The sequence below is a fragment of the Rattus norvegicus genome, chromosome 8 (genome assembly GCF_021556685.1).
Source record: "Rattus norvegicus strain SHRSP/BbbUtx chromosome 8, alternate assembly SHRSP_T2T, whole genome shotgun sequence".
In the NCBI taxonomy this organism is placed as follows: Eukaryota; Metazoa; Chordata; class Mammalia; order Rodentia; family Muridae; genus Rattus; species Rattus norvegicus.
Genome location: NC_141541.1, coordinates 40,274,586 through 40,302,152, shown reverse-complemented (window position 1 = coordinate 40,302,152; position 27,567 = coordinate 40,274,586). Strand labels below are relative to the sequence as shown.

Genomic DNA, 27,567 nt, shown 5'->3' with positions numbered 1-27,567 from the left:
AGGGCTGTTCAGAACAGGCCCCACCCTTCACCTGGGCATTGTAGGGGAGCTGGCCCTGGAGGTGTGAGAGTAAGAGAACTGACCAACCCCAAGCCAGCAGCAGTACTCAGGAGAGAGGGCCCCACACATTTGGGAGTTGGGCTGAGCCATCCCTGAGGGTATGAGCATGGGAGACCTGTCCCTGCTACTCATCTCCTGGATGGTGGCATAGACAAGGGAGACATACTCTCCTCTCTCCTTCCCCCATATGTGTGTGTATATTTCTGTATGTGTGTGTGTGTGTGTGTGTGTGTGTGTGTGTGTGTGTGTGTGTGTGTGTGTGTGTCTGCTGTGGGATGGTACTGGCAAGGGAGAGATTCTCCTTCTCCCTTTTGCCCCAGGCTAATGAGAGCAGAAAAGTTGGCCCTGAGAGATGGCCACAGGATAATGGGAATGGAAGAGCTGGGTTGTCCCTGTCCCTCACCTGCTGAAGCTTGGGACACTTGGGACACACTGCTCACTTTGGAGAATGGGCCCTGCATACCACCTGGGCAGCACAGTAGTGCCCCTGAAGTTGGGGGCATGGGTAAACAGACCCAAGGGTGTGAATGTGGGCCTGCAACCTGTCCGCTGTGTTACTTGAAGAGAAAATAAAGTGGTTTATGAAGACTATTGACAGTATTTCAGAAACAACTTTCCAAGTTTTTTTGGAATGGAGTTATTTTATTAAGAGAAAAACATTAGAGAGAATTGCCCAAGAGTCAAGAAAGGCTGGCATGCGGCAGTAGTGGGCAAGAGCTTTGCCCAGGGAATCTTCCTGACAACTCTCTGTACTCTTTTCTGACCTCTGCCCCAGGTTTTCTGTTAAAAGAGGTGGTGCTCTTTAGTGTTCTGCCAGGAACATGAAATGGCCAGGAGACAAACAGACTGTTGTGGGAGCAATGAGGAAGGGCAGAAGGAGTCTTCATTTTCTTAGGGTTATCTGTTTAACCCTGTGCATAAGCATGCTAAAGAGAGACTCAATCGTTGTCTCAGTTGGTAAGTCCAGGAACTACAACGCCTAGCTGTATCCCTCCCTGGATTAGAGCAATCATTCGTGAAGTTAGGGGTACATCTTGAAACAGGAGCAATCACCTTTGGAGAAACAGTCAATGCCCTCAAGCAATAAGTTCTTAGATCATCCCAGATGAACTGTGCAATGATCAAGCCTGCCTAGTTAAACAATTTAAATGTGCTTTCTATTTAAAGATAAAATTCATGTCAGTACCACAAATATAGACCTGGTGCCATCAAACTTCTCTCTGGTTACTTCAACCAACATGGTTACATCTGCCTTCTCTCTGCTCTTTGACATTACATGAGTAAAATTTAAAATCATTCTAAAAATTATACCCACACACATATACAGACATGTACACACCACATCTATGTGTGCTTTCAATAACAGCTTTGGCATTTTTAGATTTCCACTGATGCTTAGCCTATTAGCTGTCAGAGCCAGCGATTTTGCCCAGAAACTTTAATAATACACTATTTACCAGAAATAATTTGGGCTAATTTGACAATTTCACTTACATGGCCATTCATTTAAAAGCCAACTTATTACCATGCAACAATATAAAAACATAAATACATGTAAATAATACATAGGGAGTTTTTTTCATTTTTTCTTTTATCAAAAACAGATTCTTTTCCCATACCATATATCCTGATTATAGTCTCCCCTACCTCTACTCCTTCCAGTTTCTCCCCATATCAGATCCACTTCCTTTCTGTCTTTCATTAGAAAAGAACAGGTTTCCAAGCGCTAACCACCAAATATGACAAAGCAAAAATATAATAAGATAAAAGCAAAACTAATCCCATCTAAGAGGGACAAGGCAAACCAACAGGAGTCCTACAAACAGGAACAAGAATCAGAGAGTCACTTGTTCACACATCAGGAGTCTCATAAAAATCCTAAGCTAAAAGCTGTATTAGATATGCAAAGAGCCTTATGGAGACCAGGGTAGGCCCTGTGCTTGCTCCTTCAGTCTTTGTGAGTTCATATTCACTTGTTAATTGATTCACAGGGCCTTGTCTTCCATTCCTCAGACTCTTACATTCCTTCTGCCTCCTCTTCAATGGGGTCCTCTGAGCACTGAGGGAAGGGATGTAATGTACACATCCCGTTTAGACTCTCCACATAATGCCTGGCCGTGGGTATCTACATTTGTTCCTATCTGCTACCTAAAAAAGCTTGTCTATGACTGAATAAGGCATTGAGCTTACAGTCTTTAATTGCCAGTCTTTAATTTAGACTGTTGATCTGATTTTCTTCATATCCTTAACTAATCCTTACTCTGACATCTGCACTTCCAAAGACAGGACTCATAATACAAAGTAGAAATTTTGGATCTTAGACATCATGCCTAGGGTGATCATAGAAATTTAAACAGGCTGGGAAGGTAGCAATAGCTTTTTTCTTAAATTGCATTCTTTTCTTTAGTTTCAAACTAGCTAAGAGAATAATCTTGAAAAAGCAGTGTCTTGGAAGAGGAGAAGACAAGTAACTTAATGTCACAAGTGAAATTTAAAATCATCCGAAAATAATTACTGTCACACACATACACACACATGTGCATACCACACATAAATGTGCTCTCACATACCTGAATTCAGGCCTGCCCAAAGTGGTAATTTTATCACACAATAAAAATGTTAAAAATGTAAAACTAAGGATTGGCTACAAATTTTATTACTGTTATTTTCAAGAATTCTAGAGCAAGGCTGAGTTCTAACAATGTCAAAAACACAATGATTGCATGAAAACTATTACCATAAACACATATGATACCAGTACTAAACAAAAACATACTTTTAGTAGAAAAGACATAGAATGTTCAAATATCTATATATTTGAGAGATAAGAAAGGCCCAGAGGCTGCCAAAGGCTCAAGGGATGAAATTCGGTGCATGGATTCAGTCAACCTCTTTCCTGAAATTGGGAATAATCTTCCACCCTTCAGTAAGATTCCCATTATCAAGCTTAGAATAAGGCCAGACAATGTTACAATAAAATATTAGACCCATTTTTCCTTTAAAGTGAAATTTATTTCAATTTTTGAGGATGCATTGTGGTGAATTTAATTTCCTAGAGTGAGTTACAAGACTGTAATCAGGATAGCATTCCTCTTGCCTACATGCATAGTCCTCCAGAAGACTGACAGGTTGGGGTATGTCCCTGTTCTGTTGCCCTACAAAATGTCCTCAATGAACCAATCGTATCCTAGCAGAGTTTTATAAAACACTGGTTTGCACTTTCAACTCTCCTAAGATCTCTTCATCGACAAAAAAAGATCCATGCTCTGCTGAGTCATAGAAAATGCTCAAGGGTCACCAAAATGCCCACTGATAAAGTAAAGGCTCACCCACCAAGCCTTATGGATGAAAAGAACTGACTTCTGCAAGTTCTCATCTGACTGGAATACTTGTGCTGTGTTGCACATGCACACACATACACACACACACACACACACACACACACGCACGAAAAAATCTGTACAAAAATGTAATAAAATATTTTAAAAGAAACTTTTCGAACTTTCTGGTATTTCTCCTAAAACTGCATGCCTCGCAATCTGATAATCTTGTTTTTCCTTCCTCCCTCCCTCCCTCTCTCCCTTCCTTCTTTCTTTTTCCCCTTCCTTTATTTGGGTGGTGAGGATCATTTTGGGTCCTTTGTACATCTAAGAAAGCATGGTTTCCTTGAGCTACATCCCTAGATCTGAATTTTCTAGGAATGGTAGGATTTTGATGTGAAGTCCAGGCTAGCCTAGAACTCATGGCTCTCCTGTCTCTGCCTCTGCAGTCCTGGGACTATGATATGTATATCACCATGCCCAGAAGACTTATATCTTTAAATGAATAAACTTCTCCTATACATAAGGAATATTTGCAAAAAATTGCTTCAGTATAAAATGCATCTGGTACTTCCATCCAAAACACTGTCAGCTGACTGATTTAGGAGACAGAGCGGTGAGATTGGTCATATGGGACCCATAGCTGACTTATCATTCATAAAAACAGACCTCAACACAACAGGACAGAATGGAGTCAGATCAATGATGGGCAGAGTGATCCTTTGACCAAGACTACTCAACAATACACCTTTCTTACCTCTGATTAAACCTCATTTAATCCAAACCTCACTTTAGAACCCTGAAGATGAGCCTGGGGATGATAGTGGATCATCTTTCTAATGTGGCCATATAAATCTCTGCCTATACCATCACTTTGTCTCTTTAATAGAAATGTTGAATCTATCTTGTCGAGGTATCATGGACCGGGCTCTGACTCTAATAGATCTAGTGGGGTGACATAAACTGAATGGTCTCTATTCTAAAAAGACAGACTTCTGACATGGGAAACCCAGGACAAGAATCAGAAGTTCTAGGTTGAAGGTCCATTTTGGTCACAGACTCTGTGTCCTTCTTTCTCTTTCTCTGACCTATCTCTTACCCATAAGGATAGGCCAGGTAAGTTTGGCTACCTTGTTAATTGTTGTCTCACATGGAACAGTGCATGTATGTTGCATGCATGAGCATGTCTCAATGAGTATTGAACAGTGGTTGTGAAAAGTGAATTAGAGACTTATTATAAGTACTAGTACTATTAGTCACCAAGTATGTGACCATGAAAATGATGCTGGATTTCACCAAGCCTTATTTCCTCCTCTGGAGACAGGACAAGGATGGCCATACCATAATAATAGTGCACCCAGCATGTGGTACCCACAGTTTCGACACCCAATCACACATAGAAAGTTTCAAGAAAAAAAATTAGCTTTCCTTGTCATGATTAGCTAAGCCATGCAGCAAGATAAAAGCAGCCTACAGAAATGAAGCAACACTAAATAGTTTATCCCTCAATCTGACATATTCAACTATTGAAACAACAAACCCCAAGAAACTGGAATCCACCTCCCCTTGAGATCTCATGCTGGGTGAAGAAGGCTGAAGCCTGATGCCATCTTGAAGGGAGAATTTGTTTCCCAGGAAAAAGACTCCACACAGTTCATCAGAACTTGTCTGACCACTTTGCTGAATGGAAGCTGAAGCCTACAGAATAAGGGATCACTATTAGATGGGGCCAGTCTTAACCGGAACTGTCTAGACGGACATATCCCTGACTCTCTATTTAAAATTTAATCTCACTTTAAGATCCCAAAAATGGACTGGAGACAATCACTGGATCTCCTTGTCCCTCTCCCCAATGTAACTCAATTGAGTTGACCTCAATCTTTCTACTTTTTACAATTAGTTTGGCTGTTTGACTTCTAGAGGAGGAGTGGTCAAAGCTGGCTCTTTGAGGTACAGACTGTGAGCCCAAGTTCAGTAAAAATACCTATTCACATAGAATTTATCTTATATTATAATACAAGTGATATATCATGAGGTTCTATAACTAACCTAAATATGATTTAAACTATATAGGAAATATGCATAAGCTGTATGCAAACACTACATAATTTTACACATTGAACACCATAGATTTGGGTATCTGTGGAGGTTTCTGAAGCAAATCTCCTCTTGATACTGGGGGACAACTATGATTAATGTGATAAAGACTATATTGTAAAAAGCTAACAGGGTGGAAACATAAACAGTTACTCATTATCATTATCGTCTTTTGTTAGCATGGGAATACTAGGGTACCTTTTAGAGCAATGGACCCTTTCTTGACTCTTGAGTTGGCTTAGCCCAGTAAGCTAGAATCCTGGGGACTTGCCTGTCACTTCCATGTAATTAACTTACAAATTTGAAGAATGGAATTTTCAGGCCAGACAGAATGACTTTTACAAAGAGGTATTTTTTTATCGCGAAAGGAAAAAAGCAGAGTTCCTGAACAGTAGGAGGGGTGCTCTGGAGGAGGATACCATGAGCCTCACTCTCTTGGGATTGACAAGGTTTGCCTAGACAGCAGAATGGGATGAGGGTGAGCTGGTCAGTCCAGTTTCCATTCAGCTGCCCAGGTGCTTCTGAGTTTCAGTCATTTACTCAATATTGTTTCCAAGGAAGGAGCATTCCTTTACAGGACACGTGACAACTAAGATCTGGGCACTCTCTGCTTTTTGCCATCCCTGGCTTCTGTCTCTGACAGAATCAGAGAGCTTTTGGCTTAAACCCTTTCACACACACCTAGACTCGAGCAAATTCAAGGCTATCCACAAGCTCAAAGACATGTCCAGTTTGAGACAAAAAAAAAAAAATCTCTGCATTTTAGAGTCTTTTTACCCTAAAACAGTCTAGTCAAATTTAGGCTCCAGATCTCAAGACTATGGAGACCACAGCCAATAAACTCAACCTCTCAAGCTAAGCCTTGTGAGACTGACTCCCCTTAGGCATGAATAATCATCAACTTTTGCTGGAGGAGAAAGCTTGTCCCTGGAGCCCAGCAGACTGGGTCTTTGTTAGCTTTCCTGTGGAAGGATTAGCTGTCAGACTTGTGCTTGCAGCCCTTCCTAGCTTTGCTCCACACAATACATCTGGGTCCAAATGAACAGGCACTTCTTGCTGCTCGTCTCCCTCTTCTGCCTCATTGTGGGTGAGTTCCAGAGGCTCCTCCCTGAGGAGTGAGCTTCAGTGTCAGGAACAAGAGAACTGGAGGGGAATCTTCACACGTAGAGCCATGTCCATGTGGACTGAGCTTTGACCACATTTGGGAGGGGATGAGAGGAGATGGCCTTCAAGATGTTCTCTGTGCCTTCTGTTTCAACTTCTTTGTCTTTTCTAGCACTCCACCACATCCCTCTAAGTGCATAGGCCTTTATTTTGTTACCCTTTCTGCCACTGCCAAACCTCATAATATAAATGCCTAGAAAGATTTACCTTAAGATACTTATTCTGTTCACAAATCTAAGTTGCTGAAAGAGCTGGTTATTGGATAATTTTGTAATGTGTTTTAGTCCTAGACTTTGGATTCTGATAGCCGTTTCAAGGACCTTGCTACAGGTTGTTTAGGGAAGAAATTATGTACTCCCTGGAAACTAGTCCCGTCACTTTTCTAAATACTCTTAATTTGTCAAATAGAGACAAAATCTTCTTCAAGATTTATAAGATCAGATTACACTGTATTAAGTCAAATACAATTCAAAACAACATAACACCAATAAGATAAGATGGTCAATAAATGATACATCTTAATCTTAGCACTACAGAGAGATTTTTTTTCCTGTGTGTGTGTGTGTGTGTGTGTGTGTGTGTGTACATGTGTGACATGTACATTGTACATGTCATATCACACATGTAACCAGAGGACCACTTTTAGAAATAATTTCTCTCCTTCCACCATGGGGGTCTTGGCTCAGGTCAGTAAGTCTTGAGAGCAAGCAAATTTAGCTAAGCTAAGTGACCTGTTTCTGGAAAGAGATTGTTTTGTTTTCTTTTGTTTTGAACCTATATTTCAATTGTTCACTCTTCCATAACCTCCTGAAGGTATTACTCATTGACCAGTTTTTAAGTTGGATAAATAAACTATGTAGAGGTCAATTCTTTACACAAAGTAAGGGCTAGAGAGATAGCTCAGTTGATAAAGTACTTGCTGCCCAAGTGTGAGGACCCGAGTTTGATCCCCAGAACTCATCTAAACAAACCTAGATGTTGCAGTATGTGCTTATAACTCCCAGTGCTAGGAAGGCAGAGACAGGCAGATCCTTGGAGCTCACTGGTCAGACAACTCAGCATCACTAAAGGCAAAAGAGTAGATGAAAGGTTCAGTTGTCAGCTAGCTCTTTATCTGCCTACCCACCCTTGGAAGATCCCTTCACCCAGCTTTGCTATCTGTCTACAAATTCCAAATCCATGTCCTCAAGCGGAGCTGTGTGCTCTCTCATACAGAAGCAACAACACTGAAGTGTACAACATGCCACCTCCGCACACAGTCAGACCATTGCAGAAGAGGCTTTGGTGTTTGCCTTGCTCAGAAGCACGAAACATGCATGAGCTTGAGGATCTACTCCAGTAAGTGTCAGGGTTGGGTGCAGTCATGTGAAGCATGGGCAACTTCTTAAAAAGGGCTATGGCAGAATTGCGTCTCTGACCCAGGCCATACTACACTGAGCATGGAGGGCACAGTCTTATGAGATAGGCAGAAGAGACGTGGCAGGATGAGAACAGCCAAACAGATTTTTACTTTGATGATACCAAAGCGCTGTTTTCCTCACTTTCTAGCAGGAGAAGGAATAAAGCACATGTATAGATTTGAGCTGTCAGAGGCTACCCAGAAGCTAACAAGTGAACCCTATAACTTTCCAGCAATTTCTTCATGGGTGCTCTTGGGAAGGAGAAGCTGGGAAGTCATCCATAAACCTACCTGGTTAAGGCAATGAGTGTTCTGCCTTGGATACTGAGATCACTGCCTTACCACTGCTTCTTTCTTATTGTAGATGGCTCTCTCCAGACCTCATACATGGTGTGTCAGAGATTCTGCAAGAATTTGGCATACAACTTCAACAATCGAACTTATATTCATAAATGTTGCAACTATGATTTTTGTAACTTCAGACTTTAAGATACTCCCCCCAACCTCATTCTAGAAGGTCCCACATGTTTTTCTTCTTTTACACTCTGTTTATCCTGCCTTTCCACCCTGTATACATCGAGGATGCTCCTGCTCTATCCCCATCATTCATCCTGATTCCTTTAATTTGGATCTCAAGTTGAGCAAGCGATGATGGTTTTGAACAATAGATTTCTCCTACTACTAGAATTGGCATCTAAAAGACCTGTTCCAAGAAACTCTGACCAGTAAGTAAGATGTGAATTGGAATGGCTCTCACACTCTTCTTTAGCTTAGTTAGTTGAGGTGGACCAGAAAGAGTTCAGTGGAAAATTCACAAATATTTTTAACTGAACAATGAACCATCACAGGGTTAAGCAGAAATAGAACAAAATGGAGATGAACCCTGAAGGTTTTGCTCTGTGAATGCAAAGTTGTTCCTTTGTTGCCCATTTCAGACTCAGTCATTCTGATTTTCTTGGCAATTAAAGTACATTCTCACACACGTTCACAGGACATAGTAAGCACAAGTCTCCTGGCCTCTGTGACAGTCCCAGATCAAATAAGGCCATGAGTATTTTTCTACAGACATACGTCAATAGCATGTTTTATCACACTTAGTTTCTTTATTTACCTAACCTTTCTCCCTCCCTTTCATCCTTTGCCAAACACCTATTCACCTTTCATTGCTACATGCAATGCACTCTCCCAAAAAAAGTGGACTGCCCTTAAATCTTTTCCCAGTATGTCCCATGGCTCCTCGGCTGTATAACCCAGAGCAGACAGCCTTTAATGCTTCCTCTTTTGTGGTATAAATGGGCCATACTCAGAGACAGCTTTATCCTCCCTGGAGTATCTCCCATGAGCCTTAGGAAAACATGTAGAGCACATATGGACCTAGTACTTCTATAAATAATAAACTCACTCCATATAACGTGTGTACAAATGTGTCTTTCTCACTGGACCCACATAGGCAAATCATGCTCTAAACAGGAACTCAGAATGCAGTGGGCAGAAGTATTCAACTGCTGTTTCCTACAGTTGGCATAGTAATGATCTCTGCTATTCTTCACAAATGAGAATCCTAGTTGGGGATCATCTGTACATTACACCTCTCCTTCTGCCATCCAGCAGGACTGTGACCTTTAAGGACCTTACAACTACAGGTATTTCTCTAGATTTCCAGACTAAATGTCAGTGATCATGTACTTAGTAACTCACAGGAGTCACAGGAATACTTGGTCACCACAATTTTACTAGTTCCTATTCAGCCAAAGTCTGGCTGTGCATTGCAAGCCCTTTCTTCCCTCCAGTGAGAAAGTCTTAGGGTTGTTTTCAAGAGGAAAGGTTGCTGTTGTTCTTTGTTCACACAAGCCTGTTCATATAAGAAGGGCTTGTCTTTTCCAGAGTGCTTGGAATTTACAAGTGTTCAATATCACTTAAAAATATTTTATTTTACAGTTTGGATTAAGAGTCCTGCTATGAAGATCTTAATACACACTTCCCTAACCTTCATAGTAAAAGAGAGTTGCTCATGACTTTCAGTACCTAAAGAATCAAGCTGTCCTGGAAACCGAAAATTGGGTGTCAACTTCTAGCCTTAAGCTGCCAAGACACATTAGGAGACAATAACTGGGAGAAAAGAAGCTGACAGCTCTTGCAGAAGAACATAGACAGCATACTGGGTGTGCTGCACACACTTGCTAGACCATGGCTGTACCTACAGCAGGTCTCAAGTTAAGGAACAGGCTGTGCATACGTTTACACAGGGACAAAGCAGAGACCTGGCTGGAGCTACCACTGAAGTAAAGTTTCCTGTCCATAAGCCCCCATCCCGTCCCTCCTCCCCCTTCTTCTATGAGGGTGTTCCCCCCTTCCCAACCACACCCCCTTCCCACCCTGACATTCCCCTACACTGGGGGGGGGGGATCCAGCCTTGGCAGGACCAAGGGCTTCTCCTCCCATTGGTGCCCAACAAGGCCATCCTCTGCTACATATGCAGCTGGAGCCATGGGTCTGTCCATGTGTAAACACAATGACTTTTAACTACCTGCTGGTACCATACTTCTGCATAAACCTTGATTCTTTAAGATAAAGAACCACTTTGTGGTTTTCGAGTATAAACTGAGAATGTGGGAACACAAACTGAATTGGGTATTGAGGCCTTTCAGGAACTACCTGGTTCCAGTCCACTGGTGGCATCTCCTCTCTTCTATGCTCACTGATGTCAGGAACTTATTGTATAAACATTCTCATAACACAGTTTCATCATGTGTGTAAAATGAGGGAACTAGAATTAGAAGCCATGGAGTTTCACATGGTTTACACATGAGAAATAGAAGTCAGTTAAAATTCACCAAAATACGAAGGCAAAGGGAGACTCTGAACCATGTCCTTTCAGTAATCAGCCAGATGCCATGTGAGAAAAGTGTGGAGTGTAAATTTGGCTTTAGGTAGGGATTCTGAGTCACCTCTTTTCACAGGTCATCTCTACCACAGTTCTGGCATAGTACCTTCAGCTACTGACCTAACAGAGGATTTGACGAAACCCAATACATCAACAATTAACTTCCTCAGAAAGATTTTTCTGCAGGTTTCTTCCATGACCCTCTTTGACCTTTCATGACCCAGTCTTTGCCTGGACTGGGAAAGCAGACCAGAGGGTTCCTGTGCACTTTTTAGATTAGATGCTTATTGCCTACCAGTGCACACTTTGGCCTGTTTGGGAGAACTCAGGCAAGCTCTCTTAGCTGGAGAACACTATGGCTAAGAAGGAAGAGGGTCCCAAGTCAGAGACCTGGAGTTAAGGGTTGTGTATGAGAGACCACATGTCCAGGACTGGGGAAGGACAGAGACCTTGGCATGGAAAGGCCTGTGCAGTACTGATCTTTGTTTTCTGTGTGAAGTCACAACTGGCTTTTCTGACTGTGCTTCAGGATGTTCTCCCTCCCTTGTGTTTGTCCCCTGGAAAAGACATTCTACACAGACACAGAAACTGGAGAGGGAACCAGAGAGGTATAAGAAGACATCATTGGTACCAAGAACCCAAGTTAGACTTCAGGAGTTTTTTGTTACCAAAGAATCTTCTTGGGCCTCTTGTAAGGATAGACACTTACTGTGCACTGTTCCAGGTTGCCCCTTGACTCAGGTGTCTGCTCCAGGGAAGCTCACAGGAGACCTTGAGCCAAGCTTGGGCGGAGCATTCTAGGCCAAATCCCTGGGGATTCAGGACTATGTTCTCAGCATCTATGTCAATATCAATAAGTTCTCCCAGACAGTGCTCCAGCAGGCAGGCCCCAGAGAGTCCCAGAAGCCTTGCTGTCTCTGTTCTCTCATGGCATGTTCTTCTGTGATAGCATGGCAAGCATCAGACACAGAGCACACTGCGTCTCAGATGGTGGCATACTCTGAATGAATATATCCTGAGAGGAATGGGCCATCTGAAATACTAAGAGCCCTTAGAGTAAACTTCACTGGGACTGCCTGAAGTAGTGGTCCATCAGAATCGTAAGTGAGTATGCAGTTTGGTTAGAACTTTAGGAGGGTGTGAGAATCAGTATTCATATAGTGAGGTGGGGTCAAGGAGGACAGAGAGAATCTCATTTACATAGAATGAAAAGAGTTTTAATTACTTAATTTCATTATTTAATTAGCCTTTCAACGTGCTTGGAAAAGTTGGTTTTGGGTTACTGAATATCGCTTACTGGTATTGCTTGCACATTAGAAAAACTGCACAGTACGACGTTTCTGAGCCTGTGGTGGAAACTTTGAATTCTGTTCTAACTTTGGAGGGACACTGGTGTCCTCTGGAAAAGATGAGCACAAAATGATGGATATGCTGATAAGCAAAAAGAAAAATAAGACTCACCTGGATCTCATATGTAATGCAGGGAAATAGTGGAAATTAATGGATAAAGTCTTGAGCACAAAGACTAGAAAAACACATGCCTATGATTATTACCTGCTGATGTTATTCTTGATCTGATTCATCCTCTCTGCCTTATAGCAGGGTGTGGACAGTGGAAGAGGGAGGAGAAGACTGCACCATGACCTAATTTCTATGCTATATGCCTTATAGTGAACCTTCAGATTCCAAATAGCTTATAAGTTATAGGATCCAGTGTGCTCTGTAAAAGCAAATAAAGATAGACATGCTTTTAAAACTCAACAGGGAAGGAAACCTCTAAAGAAGGACTGAAAAACTGCTTGTATAACTTAAGTGAAGGGTCCCTGAGGGGACATCACATGAGAGCAGAGGACACATAAAGGATGAAGATGGTGTGGCAAACTGTTGTGGTTGCTCTTCTCACTGCTGTGGCAAAATGTCTGACAAACACAACTTACAAAGGAAGGGTCTGTTTGGGTTCCAGTTTGAGGACTCAGCCTATGGTGGTAGTAATGCATGGTAGCAAGGGCCTAAGGCTGCAGATCGCATACATTGATGGATAGAAATCTAAATGAACATTACAAAATAGTCCTTTACATATGTGTACTGCCTACATATGTTTGTGTTTTTAAGTCATTTACATGGTACCAAATTAATTCGTAAGTAAGTGCCCATAATTGTAAGTGCCCAATCATAATTGCTAAAGGACATGCAAATTACTTTCATTTCCACTATAACTGGACTTTTAAGAGGACTTTTAAGAGGAAGAAGCCAGACTTCTTAAAGTTCACAACCTGTCTCACTAATTAGAGAAAACATGAAGAGAGACAAAGGAGAAAATATGTTCTAGTTTGCTTTCTGTTGTTGTGATCAACAGCATGTCCAAAAGAAGCTTAGTGAAGGAAAGGGTTTGTTTGATTTACAGGTTACAAAGAGGCATCCAGGCAGAAGCCCAAGGCAAGAGCCTAAATAAGAAACTATGGAGGAATGCCGTTTACTGGCTCACTCTTGTTCAGCCATCTTTGTTATGCAACCCCAAACCAACTGCCACAGGATGGTGCCACTCACAATGGGCTGGACCCTTCTACTTCAATCAACAAGCAATAAGATGCCCCATAGACATTCCCCTAGGCAAATATGTCAGAGACAATTCTCCAGTTGGCATTTCCTCTTCCTAGGTGTGTCAATTTGACAACCTAGGTTAGCCGACACAGAGTATCGAATCATTATAGTCACATTAAGGAAACAGGGATGGCTAATTGTCCCAGATCTTAGTTTTGAGGTATTAATGTATGCTTTGAAATTAATGATAATAAAAGTCAAAATGAGATAATTTCAATGAGAATGTACTCCATAGGCTCAGAGGTTTGGTGATGTATAGGTCAGTTTAGGAGACATGGCCTAAACTACTGGAATAAGTGTGTCACAGGAATACACTTTGATGTTTCAAAGCCATGTGCCATTCCTAGTAGGATCTCTCTGTTTCCTGCTTGCAGTTTAGGGTGTAAGCTCTGAGCTTCCAGATGCAGTCACTATGCCTCTGCTCCACCATCACAGACCTTTAACCCCGCTAGTTCTGTAAGCCCAAATACACTCTTTCTTCTATTAGTTGCCTTGAGCATGGTGTTTTATCACAGTGACAGGAAAGTAACTAATACCGAGATATGCATATTTAGACAGTCCTGGCCAAGTTGTTATCCCTATGAACTTTGTCTCTGTTCTGATTTTACAAAGTTGTCCTAAGGTTCCTAACTCTTGAGGGATAAAATGTTTTTTAGGAAATAATTGCTCCTGCTCCAAAATCTAGGCTTTTCCCCTAATAGATCATTGACATCATCTCGTCTCTCCTATTACAGAAATTCAAGGAGCAAGAATAAAGCCTTATTCTACTTCAGATGCTGCATGAGCCCAAATGAGAAGCAAATTGTTTAGCAAAAGCAATTCTAAAGTGTTTGTTAAATATCATAATGACTTGATCTTTAACAAAAAGTTACCTTAAATTTGTTACAAAGATATAAAATTATTCATACAGTTGTTTTTGTTTTAGACATAGCTTCCTGGATTTTTTAAAAACATAATTATGTCATTAAAAAAACATGTTTTCTAATAATAAGACATATCCGATATAAACACAAAGATATGATATAAAGGCTATAGACATGAGATATATTTTTGGTAAAGGGTTAGATAAAAAAAAGATAGGACTTTGCATGTTAGAGTCATATTGTTCCAAAATGGAAATGAGTAAGAACAAAGTTAAAAGATTAAAGTAGGTTGTAAAAAGATTATGAGAATTAAACCTAAAGAAAATAAATGTGGTTACAACTAAATTGATTATAATAAGAAAGATTATTATAACATTTGAAATGTAAATACATAAAATAGCCAATAAAAATAAAACAAAAACTAATTTTTTATAAAGATTAAATTTTTAAGTCAAAATTCAATAAGCTAAGACAAATGTAATTCTCCACAAAAATCAAGTTTTAAAAGTATTGCTCTATTCTCAGTAAATTTACAAAAACTAGCTGGCTTGGAAAAAGACAAGCATTTGTTTTATTCTTTTACTCAATGAGACATTTAAGCCCTATGGTTAGGTTTTAAGTTCATTTGTTTTGTTTTGCCATTCCTTCCCTTGTTAGATAGACAAAGCCTTAACAGAAGAAGCTGTGTGGTGATTACTAACATTGTATTATGGGAAGACTAGGACAGAGTGGGGAAGATCAGGAGTCCTCCAAAATTAACTGTGTATGCCAAGCCAGGAAGATTAGAGGATGTCAGGGAGGATACCCCAGCACTGCCAACATCAATCTAAACCTAGTTATACCATGAAAACAGTTCAGAACACCAAAGACAAATGAAAACCTGAAAGCTGTCAGAGGCAAAAGTCATGTTTACCTCTAAAAGATGAAGGATGTGGGCTGGAGAGATGGCTCAGTGGTTAAGAGCACCGGCTACTTTTCCAAAGGTCCTGAGTTCAATTCCCAGAAACTACATGGCTCACAACCATCTGAAATGGGGTCTGATGCCCTCTCCTGGTGTGTCTGAAGACAGCAACAGTGCACTCGTATACATAAAATAAGTGATTCTTTTTAAAAAAGGGGGGGGGATAAAGGATGAGGATTACAGTGAAGTTCTCTTGAGAAAGCATGCAAGCAAGAATCAAAGAGGGAGAGGAATGGCAACCTGGAATTCTGTCTTCTACTAAATGATCTTTCAAAAATGAAAGAGTTTTCTTTTTGCAAGTAGCTCTGCCTTGTAAGAAAAGTTAGGAAAGTTCTTCAGAAGAAAGGAAAACTATACAATACAGCAAGAAACTCAGAACCATGTAAAATAATGAAGGAGAAGGTGAAGAAAAAATAAACTCTCAGTTGTCTTAGTTGACCTAGCATCAAACAATTTGTTCAAAATTGAACCAGCAACAATGTATACAACTACATGTTCATGTCTGTCTATCATATAAAATAGATAAATATGCAAATTATGTGTGGCATGGATGGAAGCACTGATATGAGGGAACAGGAGAAACTGGGATTGTTTTCTAAGTACAGTGTACTCACACAACCTGCGAATTATGAGTTATTAGAAAGCAAGCTTGGATCTGTTCTAAATACGTATTATACACTTGAGGGCAAGCATTTTTAAAAGCTTAAAAAGAGTCTGCAGCTTTAAGGAGACCGGGCTGTGCACCTCAGCCTGGGCAACACAGTGGAGCTGACCCTGATGGTAAAGGTGAGCCCCGTTGTGAGAACGAGCAAGTTGGCCCAGTTCCTCACGGGCTGCAGCACTTGGGGGAAGGGACCCCTATGCCTTGAGTGGGTACCACAGTGGAGCAGACTTATGAGCATGGGTGGAGCGTAGGTGTGAGAGTAGGAGAGTGACCCTGCCAATGGCAGTTTTAGGTGACCTAGCTAGAGCAGTGACAGAGAGCTCACGCTGGTGATCCGGATAAGGCTTACCAGCTCAAGTACACCTAGACCCAGATTCAGGGCTCTGACTTGACCCATCCCAAAAATTTATATTCAATATCAATCATCTAAGCCTCTACCTTAGGAAACACTAAAAAAAAGATGCACAGATGTCAAAAAAAGTGCAAAAACCACAGCCCACATCATATCTGTCAGGAAGATGTAACCCAAACTAATAACATGACATAATTTTAATATCTGTTCAGAACAATGACCATACCAGATGCTTACTAAGGAGATAGAGATACAGGAGTTCACATTCACTGCCGATGGAAATGCAAAGAGTAAACCATTTTAGAACATAATTTAGCAATGTCTTATTGAACTAGGATACTTTTAATTCTTAATATATGACCCATAATCATGTTCCTTGGGAAATGTACTTCTAATTTAGACTTTCTACATATAGATGTTTACAGTAGTTTCATTGGTAATTGTCAAAACTTGGAAACGACATGACCCTCAGAAGATGAGACACATAAACATCAGAAAATGGAATAGGGTGGCACCATCCTGTGTGCTTGGGTCTTGGACTACATAATGGGAACATGAGGGTTCATCCCCCTTGCTTCTTAACTGCAGATGACATGTGACCAACTGCCTCCTACTCCTGCCACCATGAATGTCTGGCTATAGCAAACTGAAGTTTGGAACTGTGAGGCCAAATAGCCTCTTCCTTCAAGTTGCTTTTGTTAGGGTATTCATCATAGCAATAGAAAAGAAACCAATGAGCTATCTTTGGCCACCAGGAAACTGAAAATGAAAATTATCTTAAGACTCTATCTCATCCCAGTTGGATTTTTTTTTATGTGTGTCATTGTTTGGTCCGAATTGACATCCATATACCATGCATACCTGGTGCCCACAAAAGCTAGAAGATGGAATTGTATCCCTTAAAACTGAAGCTACAGACAGTTGTGAACAGCTATGGGTGCTGGGAATTGAACCCCAGTCCTCTGGAAGAGCAGGCAGTGTTTATAACTGCTAAACTATCACTCCAACCCCAACTGGATTGTTTATCACCAAAAAACAACAACAACAAGTGCTGATAAGTATGAAGAGAAAAAATAAACCCTGATATAGTGATTTTTTTCCTGTGTTGTGCAGCCTCCCACTTTGTTGATAGTGTCAGCTCTAAGAGTTTAGACTGTAACCTTTGAGGTTGATTAGATATAGAATTATGTCATCAACGAGTAAGAATACTTTGACTTCATTGTTGTATTTGCACCCCTTTTATTTCCTTCTCTTGTCTTATTGTTCTTAGCTAAGACTTTAGGCAGTGTGTTAGTCCTTATTTGTACTTTTCGAGAATTTTTCAGAGTTAAGTTGTCACTCCTAGTTGAACTGTTAGAGTCCCAGTAGTATTTTTCCATCTCCATCCCATTGGTGAAGAAAGTTAGTGTTTATATTAACCAATGTGTTGATCTCTTACAATTTGTGGCTCTCCTGCTTCCGGTTTGATAATTTGCACAAATGTGAAAGCAGTGTTAGATTCCCAGGTGGGTGGAGGTGCTACGAAAGATTATCCAGGCCCACACGTCACCAACTCTCACTTATTCAGTAAGCTTACAATGAAGGAGGGATTAATAAGGAGAGAAGTCAACAATCTGAGGGCCATAGTGGAATAGAAGAATAAAGATGCTTATAATAAGGGAGTAAAGCAAAGTCATCTTTTTGAAAGTAGCCATGCTTCAAAGTCTTCGTGGAGAAACAAGTTTACCCAAGCACTGTGCTCTCAGAAGTTATGTCATATTCTTCCTGGGGGGAGTGCTCACTGTTCCCTATCATGATGTGTTCTTGGACTGATAGATCACAATATCACACACCAGATAGGACGTTACCAGGAACACAACATTCCTATCTGATTTACCATGCACTCCCAGGAGAGTGCTCACCCTAATTTTACAGATACTGGAAAGTCACTCCCCAAAGTGCCTTACAGTATCTTTGTTTTAGTTATTGCAAAAAATCTCCCTTAAGTTGAACAAAGTCTCTGCCCTTAACATTTCTGCTCACTATAGATTGAAGGAATGGCTAACCAATAACAAGCACAACTCAAAATATGGGCAAACAGCAATCCCTGACATTATAAATGGTACTCTGTTATGCTGGCAGACAGGAGCCTAGCATAACTGTCCTCTGAGAGGCTCCACCCAGCAGAGAATGAAAAGAGATGCAGAGACTCACACCCAAACATTAGATGGAGCTCAGGGAGTCTTATGAAAGAATTATAAGAAAGATTGAGGGACCCAAAGACAACAGGGACATCACAGGAAGACCAACAGAGTCACCTAATCTGGTCCTTGGGGGCTCCCAGAAACTGGATCCCCAACCAAAGAGTGAGCACAGACTGGATCTAGGCCCCCTACACATATGTAGCAGATGAGTAGCTTGGTCTTCATGCAGATCCCCAAACAACTGGAGCAGGAGCTGTCCCTAAGCCTGTTGCTTGTCTGCCTGGCTGTGGACCCCATACCCCTAAATGGACAGCCTTTCTGGCCTCAATGGGAAAGGATGTACCTAGTACCTCAGTGACTTGATGTGTGGGGCGGGGGGAGGCTGACACCCAGAGAGAGGCTTCCGTTTCTCAAAACAGAACAGGAAGTAGGGAGGGGCAAGGACTTTTGTAAAGGGGTACTGGGTAGAGAGTAAGAGCTGATATTGGGATCTAAAGGGAATAAATAAATAAATTTAATTTTTAAAAATCCTAGCCCTGCAGTCCAGACTCCACCCAGATCTGAAGGGACCCAGTCAACCAGCTCCCTGCACCCAAATCCCGTGGGAGGGAGAGCTAAACCTTCAGAGGGGCAGACACGCCTGGGAAGCCAGAGGAGACTACACTCTGCCCACATTTCTGACTCTAGAGGAAAATGCCTAGCACCATCTGGGCCCCCTGTGCACAGGGACCCAAGAAAAGGCAGGGCAGGCCCCTCTGGTTACTGCCCTCACGGAGAGCTGAAACACAGCCCCCAGGAGCGAATTCAGGCCTGGGACCAGAGGTAAGACCAACTTTCCTGCTCCAAGTGACCTGCCTGGTGGACTCAGGACACACGAGGCAAAATTCCTCTCGGACCGGACACATCCAGTTTCTAGCTGGAGCCCGAACCTCGCTGATCGTGGTCCACAGCTCCCTGCTCCCAAACCCCATAGGAGAGAGAGACCTCATCACCCAGACAGGTGGGCACTCCTGAGACTGCAAGGCAGGAGAGACTTCCAGTACGGACCACTCTTGCCCACATCCCTGGCCCAAGAGGAAACTGTATAGGGCCTCTGGAAATAGGAAGATAGGGGCATGCAGATCCCCTGTGGTCCAGACTCCGCCCAGATCTGAAAGGACCCAGTCAAACAGCTCCCTGCACCCAAATCCCATGGGAGGGAGAGCTAAACCTTCAGAGGGGCAGACACGCCTGGGAAGCCAGAAGAGAATACACTCTGCCCACATTTCTGACTCTAGAGGAAAATGCCTAGCGCCATCTGGGCCCTCTGTGCACAGGGACCCGAGAAAAGGCAGGGCAAGCCCTTCTGGTAGCTGCTCTCAGACAAAGCTGAAATGCGGCCCCAAGGAACCACTTCAGGCCCAGGAACAGAGGTAAGACCAACTTTTCTGCTGCAAGTGACCTAGCTGGTGGACTCAGGACACACACCCACAGGTACAGCTGAAGACCAGTAGACAGGAAAGACTACATGCCTGAAAAGAGAATACTCTCTTCCCATAACTGGCTAAAAGAAAACAGGAAAACAGGCCTACAGTATGCCTGACACACAGGCGTATAGGACCGTCTAGCCACTGACAGAAAAGCAGAACAAGAATAACATCAGAGACAACCTGATGGCTAGAGGCAAGAACAGGAATCCAAACAACAGAAATGAAGACTACATGGCATCATCAGAGCCCAATTATCCCAACAAAGCAAACACTGAATATCCAAACACACCAAAAAAGCAAGATCAGGCACTTCCTGTGTTTACCGGGAGTCCCAAAACCACAGATCCCGGCCCACAGCAGCTCTCTGCTCCCAAACCCCGTGGGAGAGACCTCACCGCCTGGTCAGGTGGGCACTCCTGAGGCTGCAGAGCAGAAGAGACCACCAACACTGCCCACCCCTGCCCACATCCCTGGCCCAAGGGGTAACTGTATACGGCCTCTGGGTTACTCTGGGGGAGGGCCCAGGAGCGGCAGGACCCCTCCGCCTGAGACACCACCGGAACCTGAAGGAACAGACCAGATAAACAGTTCTCTGCACCCAAATCCCGTGGGAGGGAGAGCTAAACCTACAGAGAGGCAGACACGCCTGGGAAACCAGAAGAGACTGCACTCTACACACATCTCTGACGCCAGAGGAAAACACCAAACGCCATCTGGAACCTTGGTGCACGGAGACTCCCGGAAAAGGTGGCACAGATCTTCCTGGTTGCTGCCGCCGCGCAGAGCTCGTAGGCAGCACCCCACGAGCAAACTTGAGCCTCGGGACCACAGGTAAGACCAACTTTTCTGCTGCAAGTGACCTGCCTGGTGAACACCAGACACAGGCCCACAGGAACAGCTGAAGGCCTGTGGATAGGAAAAAAAACACGCCCGACAGCAGAACACTCTGTCCCTATATCTGGCTGAAAGAAAACAGGAAAACAGGTCTACAGCACTCCTGACACACATGCTTATAGGACAGTCTAGCCACTGTCAGAAATAGCAGAACAAAGTAACACTAGAGATAATCTGATGGCGAGAAGCAAGCACAGGAACCCAAGCAACAGAAACCAAGACTACATGGCATCATCGGAGCCCAATTCTCCCACCAAAGCAAACACAGAATATCCAAACACACCAGAAAAGCAAGATCTAGTTTCAAAATCATATTTGATCAGGATGCTGGAGGACTTCAAGAAAGACGTGAAGAACTCCCTTAGAGAACAAATAGAAGCCTACAGAGAGGAATCGCAAAAATCCCTGAAAGAATTCCAGGAAATCATAAATAAACAAGTAGAAGCCCATAGAGAGGAGTCACAAAAATCCCTGCAAGAATTCCAGGAAATCATAAATAAACAAGTAGAAGCCCATAGAGAGGAGTCACAAAAATCCCTGAAAGAATTCCAGGAAAACACAATCAAACACTTGAAGGAATTAAAAATGGAAATAGAAGCAATCAAGAAAGAACACATGGAAACAACTCTGGATATAGAAAACCAAAAGAAGAGACAAGGAGCTGTAGATACGACCTTCACCAACAGAATACAAGAGATGGAAGAGAGAATCTCAGGAGCAGAAGATTCCATAGAAATCATTGACTCAACTGTCAAAGATAATGTAAAGCGGAAAAAGCTACTGGTCCAAAACATACAGGAAATCCAGGACTCAATGAGAAGATCAAACCTAAGGATAATAGGTATAGAAGAGAGTGAAGACTCCCAGCTCAAAGGACCAGTAAATATCTTCAACAAAATCATACAAGAAAACTTCCCTAACCTAAAAAAAGAGATACTTATAGGCACACAAGAAGCGTACAGAACTCCAAATAGATTGGACCAGAAAAGAAACACCTCCCGTCACATAATAGTCAAAACACCAAACGCACAATATAAAGAAAGAATATTAAAAGCAGTAAGGGAAAAAGGTCAAGTAACATATAAAGGCAGACCTATCAGAATTACACCAAACTTTTCACCAGAAACTATGGAAGCCAGAAGATCCTGGACTGATGTCATACAGACCCTAAGAGAACACAAATGCCAGCCCAGGTTACTGTATCCTGCAAAACTCTCAATTAACATAGATGGAGAAACCAAGATATTCCATGACAAAACCAAATTTACACAATATCTTTCTACAAATCCAGCACTACAAAGGATAATAAATGGTAAAGCCCAACATAAGGAGGAAAGCTATACCCTAGAAGAAGCAAGAAACTAATCGTCTTGGCAACAAAACAAAGAGAAGAAAAGCACACAAACATAACCTCACATCCAAATATGAATATAACAGGAAGCAATAATCACTATTCCTTAATATCTCTCAACATCAATGGCCTCAACTCCCCAGTGAAAAGACATAGATTAACAAACTGGATACGCAACGAGGACCCTGCATTCTGCTGCCTACAGGAAACACACCTCAGAGACAAAGACAGACACTACCTCAGAGTGAAAGGCTGGAAAACAATTTTCCAAGCAAATGGTCAGAAGAAGCAAGCTGGAGTAGCCATTCTAATATCAAATAAAAACAAATTTCAACTAAAATTCATCAAAAAAGATAAGGAAGGACACTTCATATTCATCAAAGGAAAAATCTACCAAGATGAACTCTCAATACTAAATATCTATGCCCCAAATACAAGGGCACCTACATACATAAAAGAAACCTTACTAAAGCTCAAAACACACATTGCACCTCACACAATAATAGTAGGAAATTTCAACACCCCACTCTCATCAATGGACAGATCATGGAAATAGAAATTAAACAGAGACGTAGACAGACTAAGAGAAGTCATGAGTCAAATGGACTTAACTGATATTTATAGAACATTCTACCCTGAAGGAAAAGGATATACCTTCTTCTCAGCTCCTCATGGTACTTTCTCCAAAATTGACCATATAATTGGTCAAAAAACGGGCCTCAACAGGTACAGAAAGATAGAAATAATCCCATGCGTGCTATCAGACCACCACGGCCTAAAACTGGTCTTCAAAAACAATAAGGGAAGAATGCCCACATATACGTGGAAATTGAACAATGCTCTACTCAATGATAACCTGGTCAAGGAAGAAATAAAGAAAGAAATTAAAGACTTCTTAGAATTTAATGAAAATGAAGGTACAACATACCCAAACTTATGGGACACAATGAAAGCTGTGCTAAGAGGAAAACTCATAGCTCTGAGTGCCTGCAGAAAGAAACAGGAAAGAGCGTATGTCAGCAGCTTGACAGCACACCTAAAATCTCTAGAACAAAAAGAAGCAAATACACCCAGGAGGAGTAGAAGGCAGGAAATAATCAAACTCAGAGCTGAAATCAACCAAGTAGAAACAAAAAGGACCATAGAAAGAATCAACAGAACCAAAAGTTGGTTCTTTGAGAAAATCAACAAGATAGATAAACCCTTAGCCAGACTAACGAGAGAACACAGAGAGTGCGTCCAAATTAACAAAATCAGAAATGAAAAGGGAGACATAACTACAGATTCAGAGGAAATTCAAAACATCATCAGATCTTACTACAAAAGCCTATATTCAACAAAACTTGAAAATCTGCAGGAAATGGACAATGTCCTAGACAGATACCAGGTACTGAAGTTAAATCAGGAACAAATAAACCAGTTAAACAACCCCATAACTCCTAAGGAGATAGAAGCAGTCATTAAAGGTCTCCCAACCAAAAAGAGCCCAGGTCCAGACTGGTTTAGTGCAGAATTCTATCAGACCTTCATAGAAGACCTCATACCAATATTATCCAAACTATTCCACAAAATTGAAACAGATGGATCACTACCGAATTCCTTCTACGAAGCCACAATTACTCTTATACCTAAACCACACAAAGACCCAACAAAGAAAGAGAACTTCAGACCAATTTCCCTTATGAATATCGACGCAAAAATACTCAATAAAAATTCTGGCAAACCGAATCCAAGAGCACATCAAAACAATCATCCACCATGATAAAGTAGGCTTCATCCCAGGCATGCAGGGATGGTTTAATATACGGAAAACCATCAACGTGATCCATTATATAAACAAACTGAAAGAACAAAACCACATGATCATTTCATTAGATGCTGAGAAAGCATTTGACAAAATTCAGCACCCCTTCATGATAAAAGTCCTGGAAAGAATAGGAATTCAAGGCCCATACCTAAACATAGTAAAAGCCATATACAGCAAAACAGTTGCTAACATTAAACTAAATGGAGAGAAACTTGAAGCAATCCCACTAAAATCAGGGACTAGACAAGGCTGCCCACTCTCTCGCTACTTATTCAATACAGTTCTTGAAGTTCTAGCCAGAGCAATCAGACAACAAAAGGAGGTCAAGGGGATACAGAGCGGAAAAGAAGAAGTCAAAATATCACTATTTGCAGATGATATGATAGTATATTTAAGTGATCCCAAAAGTTCCACCAGAGAACTACTAAAGCTGATAAACAACTTCAGCAAAGTGGCTGGGTATAAAATTAACTCAAATAAATCAGTAGCCTTCCTCTACACAAAAGAAAAACAAGCTGAGAAAGAAATTAGGGAAACGACGCCCTTCATAATAGACCAAATAATATAAAGTACCTCGGTGTGACTTCAACCAAGCAAGTAAAAGATTTGTACAATAAGAACTCCAAGACTCTGAAGAAAGAAATTGAAGAAGTCCTCAGAAGATGGAAAGATCTCCCATGCTCATGGATTGGCAGGATTAATATAGTAAAAATGGCCATTTTACCAAAAGTGATATACAGGTTCAATGCAATCCCCATCAAAATACCAATCCAATTCTTCAAAGAGTTAGACAGAACAATTTGCAAATTCATCTGCAATAACAAAAAACCCAGGATAGCTAAAACTATCCTCAACAATAAAAGGACTTCAGGGGGAATCACTATCCCTGAACTCAAGCAGTATTACAGAGCAATAGTGATAAAAACTGCATGGTATTGGTACAGAGACAGACAGATAGACCAATGGAACAGAATTGAAGACCCAGACATGAACCCACACACCTATGGGCACTTGATTTTTGACAAAGGAGCCAAAACCATCAAATGGAAAAAAGATAGCATTTTCAGCAAATGGTGCTGGTTCAACTGGAGGTCAACATGTAGAAGAATGCAGATCGATCCATGCTTATCACCCTGTACAAAGTTTAATTCCAAGTGGATCAAGGACCTCCACATCAAACCAGATACACTCAAACTAATAGAAGAAAAACTAGGGAAGCATCTGGAACACATGGGCACTGGAAAAAATTTCCTGAACAAAACACCAATGGTTTATGCTCTAAGATCAAGAATCGACAAATGGGATCTCATAAAACTGCAAAGCTTCTGTAAGGCAAAGGACACTGTGGTTAGGACAAAACGGCAACCAACAGATTGGGAAAAGATCTTTACCAATCCTACAACAGATAGAGGCCTTATATCCAAAATATACAAAGAACTCAAGAAGTTAGACCGCAGGGAGACAAATAACCCTATTAAAAAATGGGGTTCAGAGCTAAACAAAGAATTCACAGCTGAGGAATGCCGAATGGCTGAGAAACACCTAAAGAAATGTTAACATGTTTAGTCATAAGGGAAATGCAAATCAAAACAACCCTGAGATTTCACCTCACACCAGTGAGAATGGCTAAGATCAAAAACTCAGGTGACAACAGATGCTGGTGAGGATGCGGAGAAAGAGGAACACTCCTCCATTGTTGGTGGGGTTGCAGACTGGTACAACCATTCTGGAAATCAGTCTGGAGGTTCCTCAGAAAATTGGACATTGAACTGCCTGAGGATCCAGCTATACCTCTCTTGGGCATATACCCAAAAGATGCCCCAACATATAAAAAAGACACGTGCTCCACTATGTTCATCGCAGCTTCATTTATAACAGCCAGAAGCTGGAAAGAACCCAGATGCCCTTCAACAGAGGAATTGATACAGAAAATGTGGTACATCTACACAATGGAATGTTACTCAGCTATCAAAAACAATGACTTTATGAAATTCGTAGGCAAATGGTCAGAACTGGAAAATATCATCCTGAGTGAGGTAACCCAATCACAGAAAGACATACATGGTATGCACTCATTGATAAGTGGCTATTAGCCCAAATGCTTGAATTACCCTAGATGCCTAGAACAAATGAAACTCAAGACGGATGATCAAAATGTGAATGCTTCACTCCTTCTTTAAAAGGGGAACAAGAATACCCTTGGCAGGGAATAGAGAGGCAAAGATTAAAACAGACACAGAAGGAACACCCATTCAGAGCCTGCCCCACATATGGCCCATGCATATACAGTCATCCAATTAGACAAGATGGATGAAGCAAAGAAGTGCAGGCCGACAGGAGCCGGATGTAGATCTCTCCCGAGAGACACAGCCAGAATACAGCAAACACAGAGGCGTATGCCAGCAGCAAACCACTGAACTGAGAATAGGACCCCCGTTGAAGGAATCAGAGAAAGAACTGGAAGAGCTTGAAGGGGTTCGAGACCCCATAGGTACAACAATGCCAAGCAACCAGAGCTTCCAGGGACTAAGCCACTACCTAAAGACTATACATGGACTGACCCTGGACTCTGACCTCATAGGTAGCAATGAATAGCCTAGTAAGATCACCAGTGGAAGGGGAAGCCTTTGGTCCTGCTAAGACTGAACTCCCAGTGAATGTGATTGTTGGGGGGAGGGCGGCAATGGGGGGAGGATGGGAACACCCACCTAGAAGGGAAGGGGGAGGGGCTGGTGGATGTTGGCCCGGAAACCAGGAAAGGGAATAACAATCGAAATGTAAATAAGAAATACTCAAGTTAATAAAGAAAAAAAGAAAAGGAAAAAGAAATGTAAATAAGAAACACCCAATGTTTAACTGAAGCTGGGGAGTTGCTGCAAAGTGTCACTACAATTACCAAATGACAATCGGGTATCAGCTAGTGGCTATGGCAGCCCCAGGGCAAGTGACCATAATTGCTTCAGTGATTGCTTGATGTGAACTTAAGGTAAAATGTAGCCAAGCAGGGTCAGGGAACACACGACCATTGTAAGTATAGGTATGTTCATTTTCCCTGAGAGCTATTCACAGAGGAAGTTCAACAACTCTACTTCAGTTTGAAGATGTGAGTTTGCCCATTTTGGTGGTTTCTCGGGTCTCCGTGCACGCTTGGTGTATCGTGAAAACTATCTCATTTGTTGCAGTCACCTACTTACCCACTTCTCAATGTTATTTACTGTTCTACAAACAAGCGCTTCAAACAAGCAAACCACCAAAAAGATATCTGCTAAATTGTATGTGCTGCATGAGTCACCGGTGGGTGGATTTGTTTCTTTAATCTTTAATTTTATTCATATTTTAATGAAAATATCCAGTAATCTATGTCAGCCATTGTAATTACTAAACAGAATTGAAATAAATTGAATAATGTTCCAAAAAAAAATAGTAGGTCATTCCAATATTCCATTTCTCCAATAGATCATCTGAACAAAAAATTATCAAAGGTCATACATCAGGATG

The 27,567-nt window shown here is 41.6% G+C and overlaps 2 protein-coding genes across 3 annotated transcripts in view; one reads left to right on the top strand and one right to left on the bottom strand.

Annotated features, from left to right (window-relative positions):
• Pate2 (prostate and testis expressed 2) overlaps positions 1 to 27,567 on the bottom strand; it is a 32,356-nt gene that overhangs the window by 3,077 nt on the left and 1,712 nt on the right. Inside the window, exon 1 of one of the 2 annotated variants that reach the window (XM_087560019.1) lies at positions 8,332 to 8,442. The exons of the other annotated variant lie outside the window; for it this stretch is intronic. The gene's annotated coding sequence lies outside the window, so the exon portion shown is untranslated. Of the gene's footprint in view, positions 1 to 8,331; positions 8,443 to 27,567 lie in introns of those variants that run through there. 2 annotated transcript variants of the gene reach the window in all.
• On the top strand, positions 6,516 to 8,529 carry Pate3 (prostate and testis expressed 3). The gene is made up of 3 exons (NM_001256529.1): positions 6,516 to 6,564; positions 7,857 to 7,979; positions 8,405 to 8,529. Exons 1-3 carry the CDS (start codon positions 6,516 to 6,518, stop codon positions 8,527 to 8,529), a joined length of 297 nt encoding a protein of 98 aa, NP_001243458.1.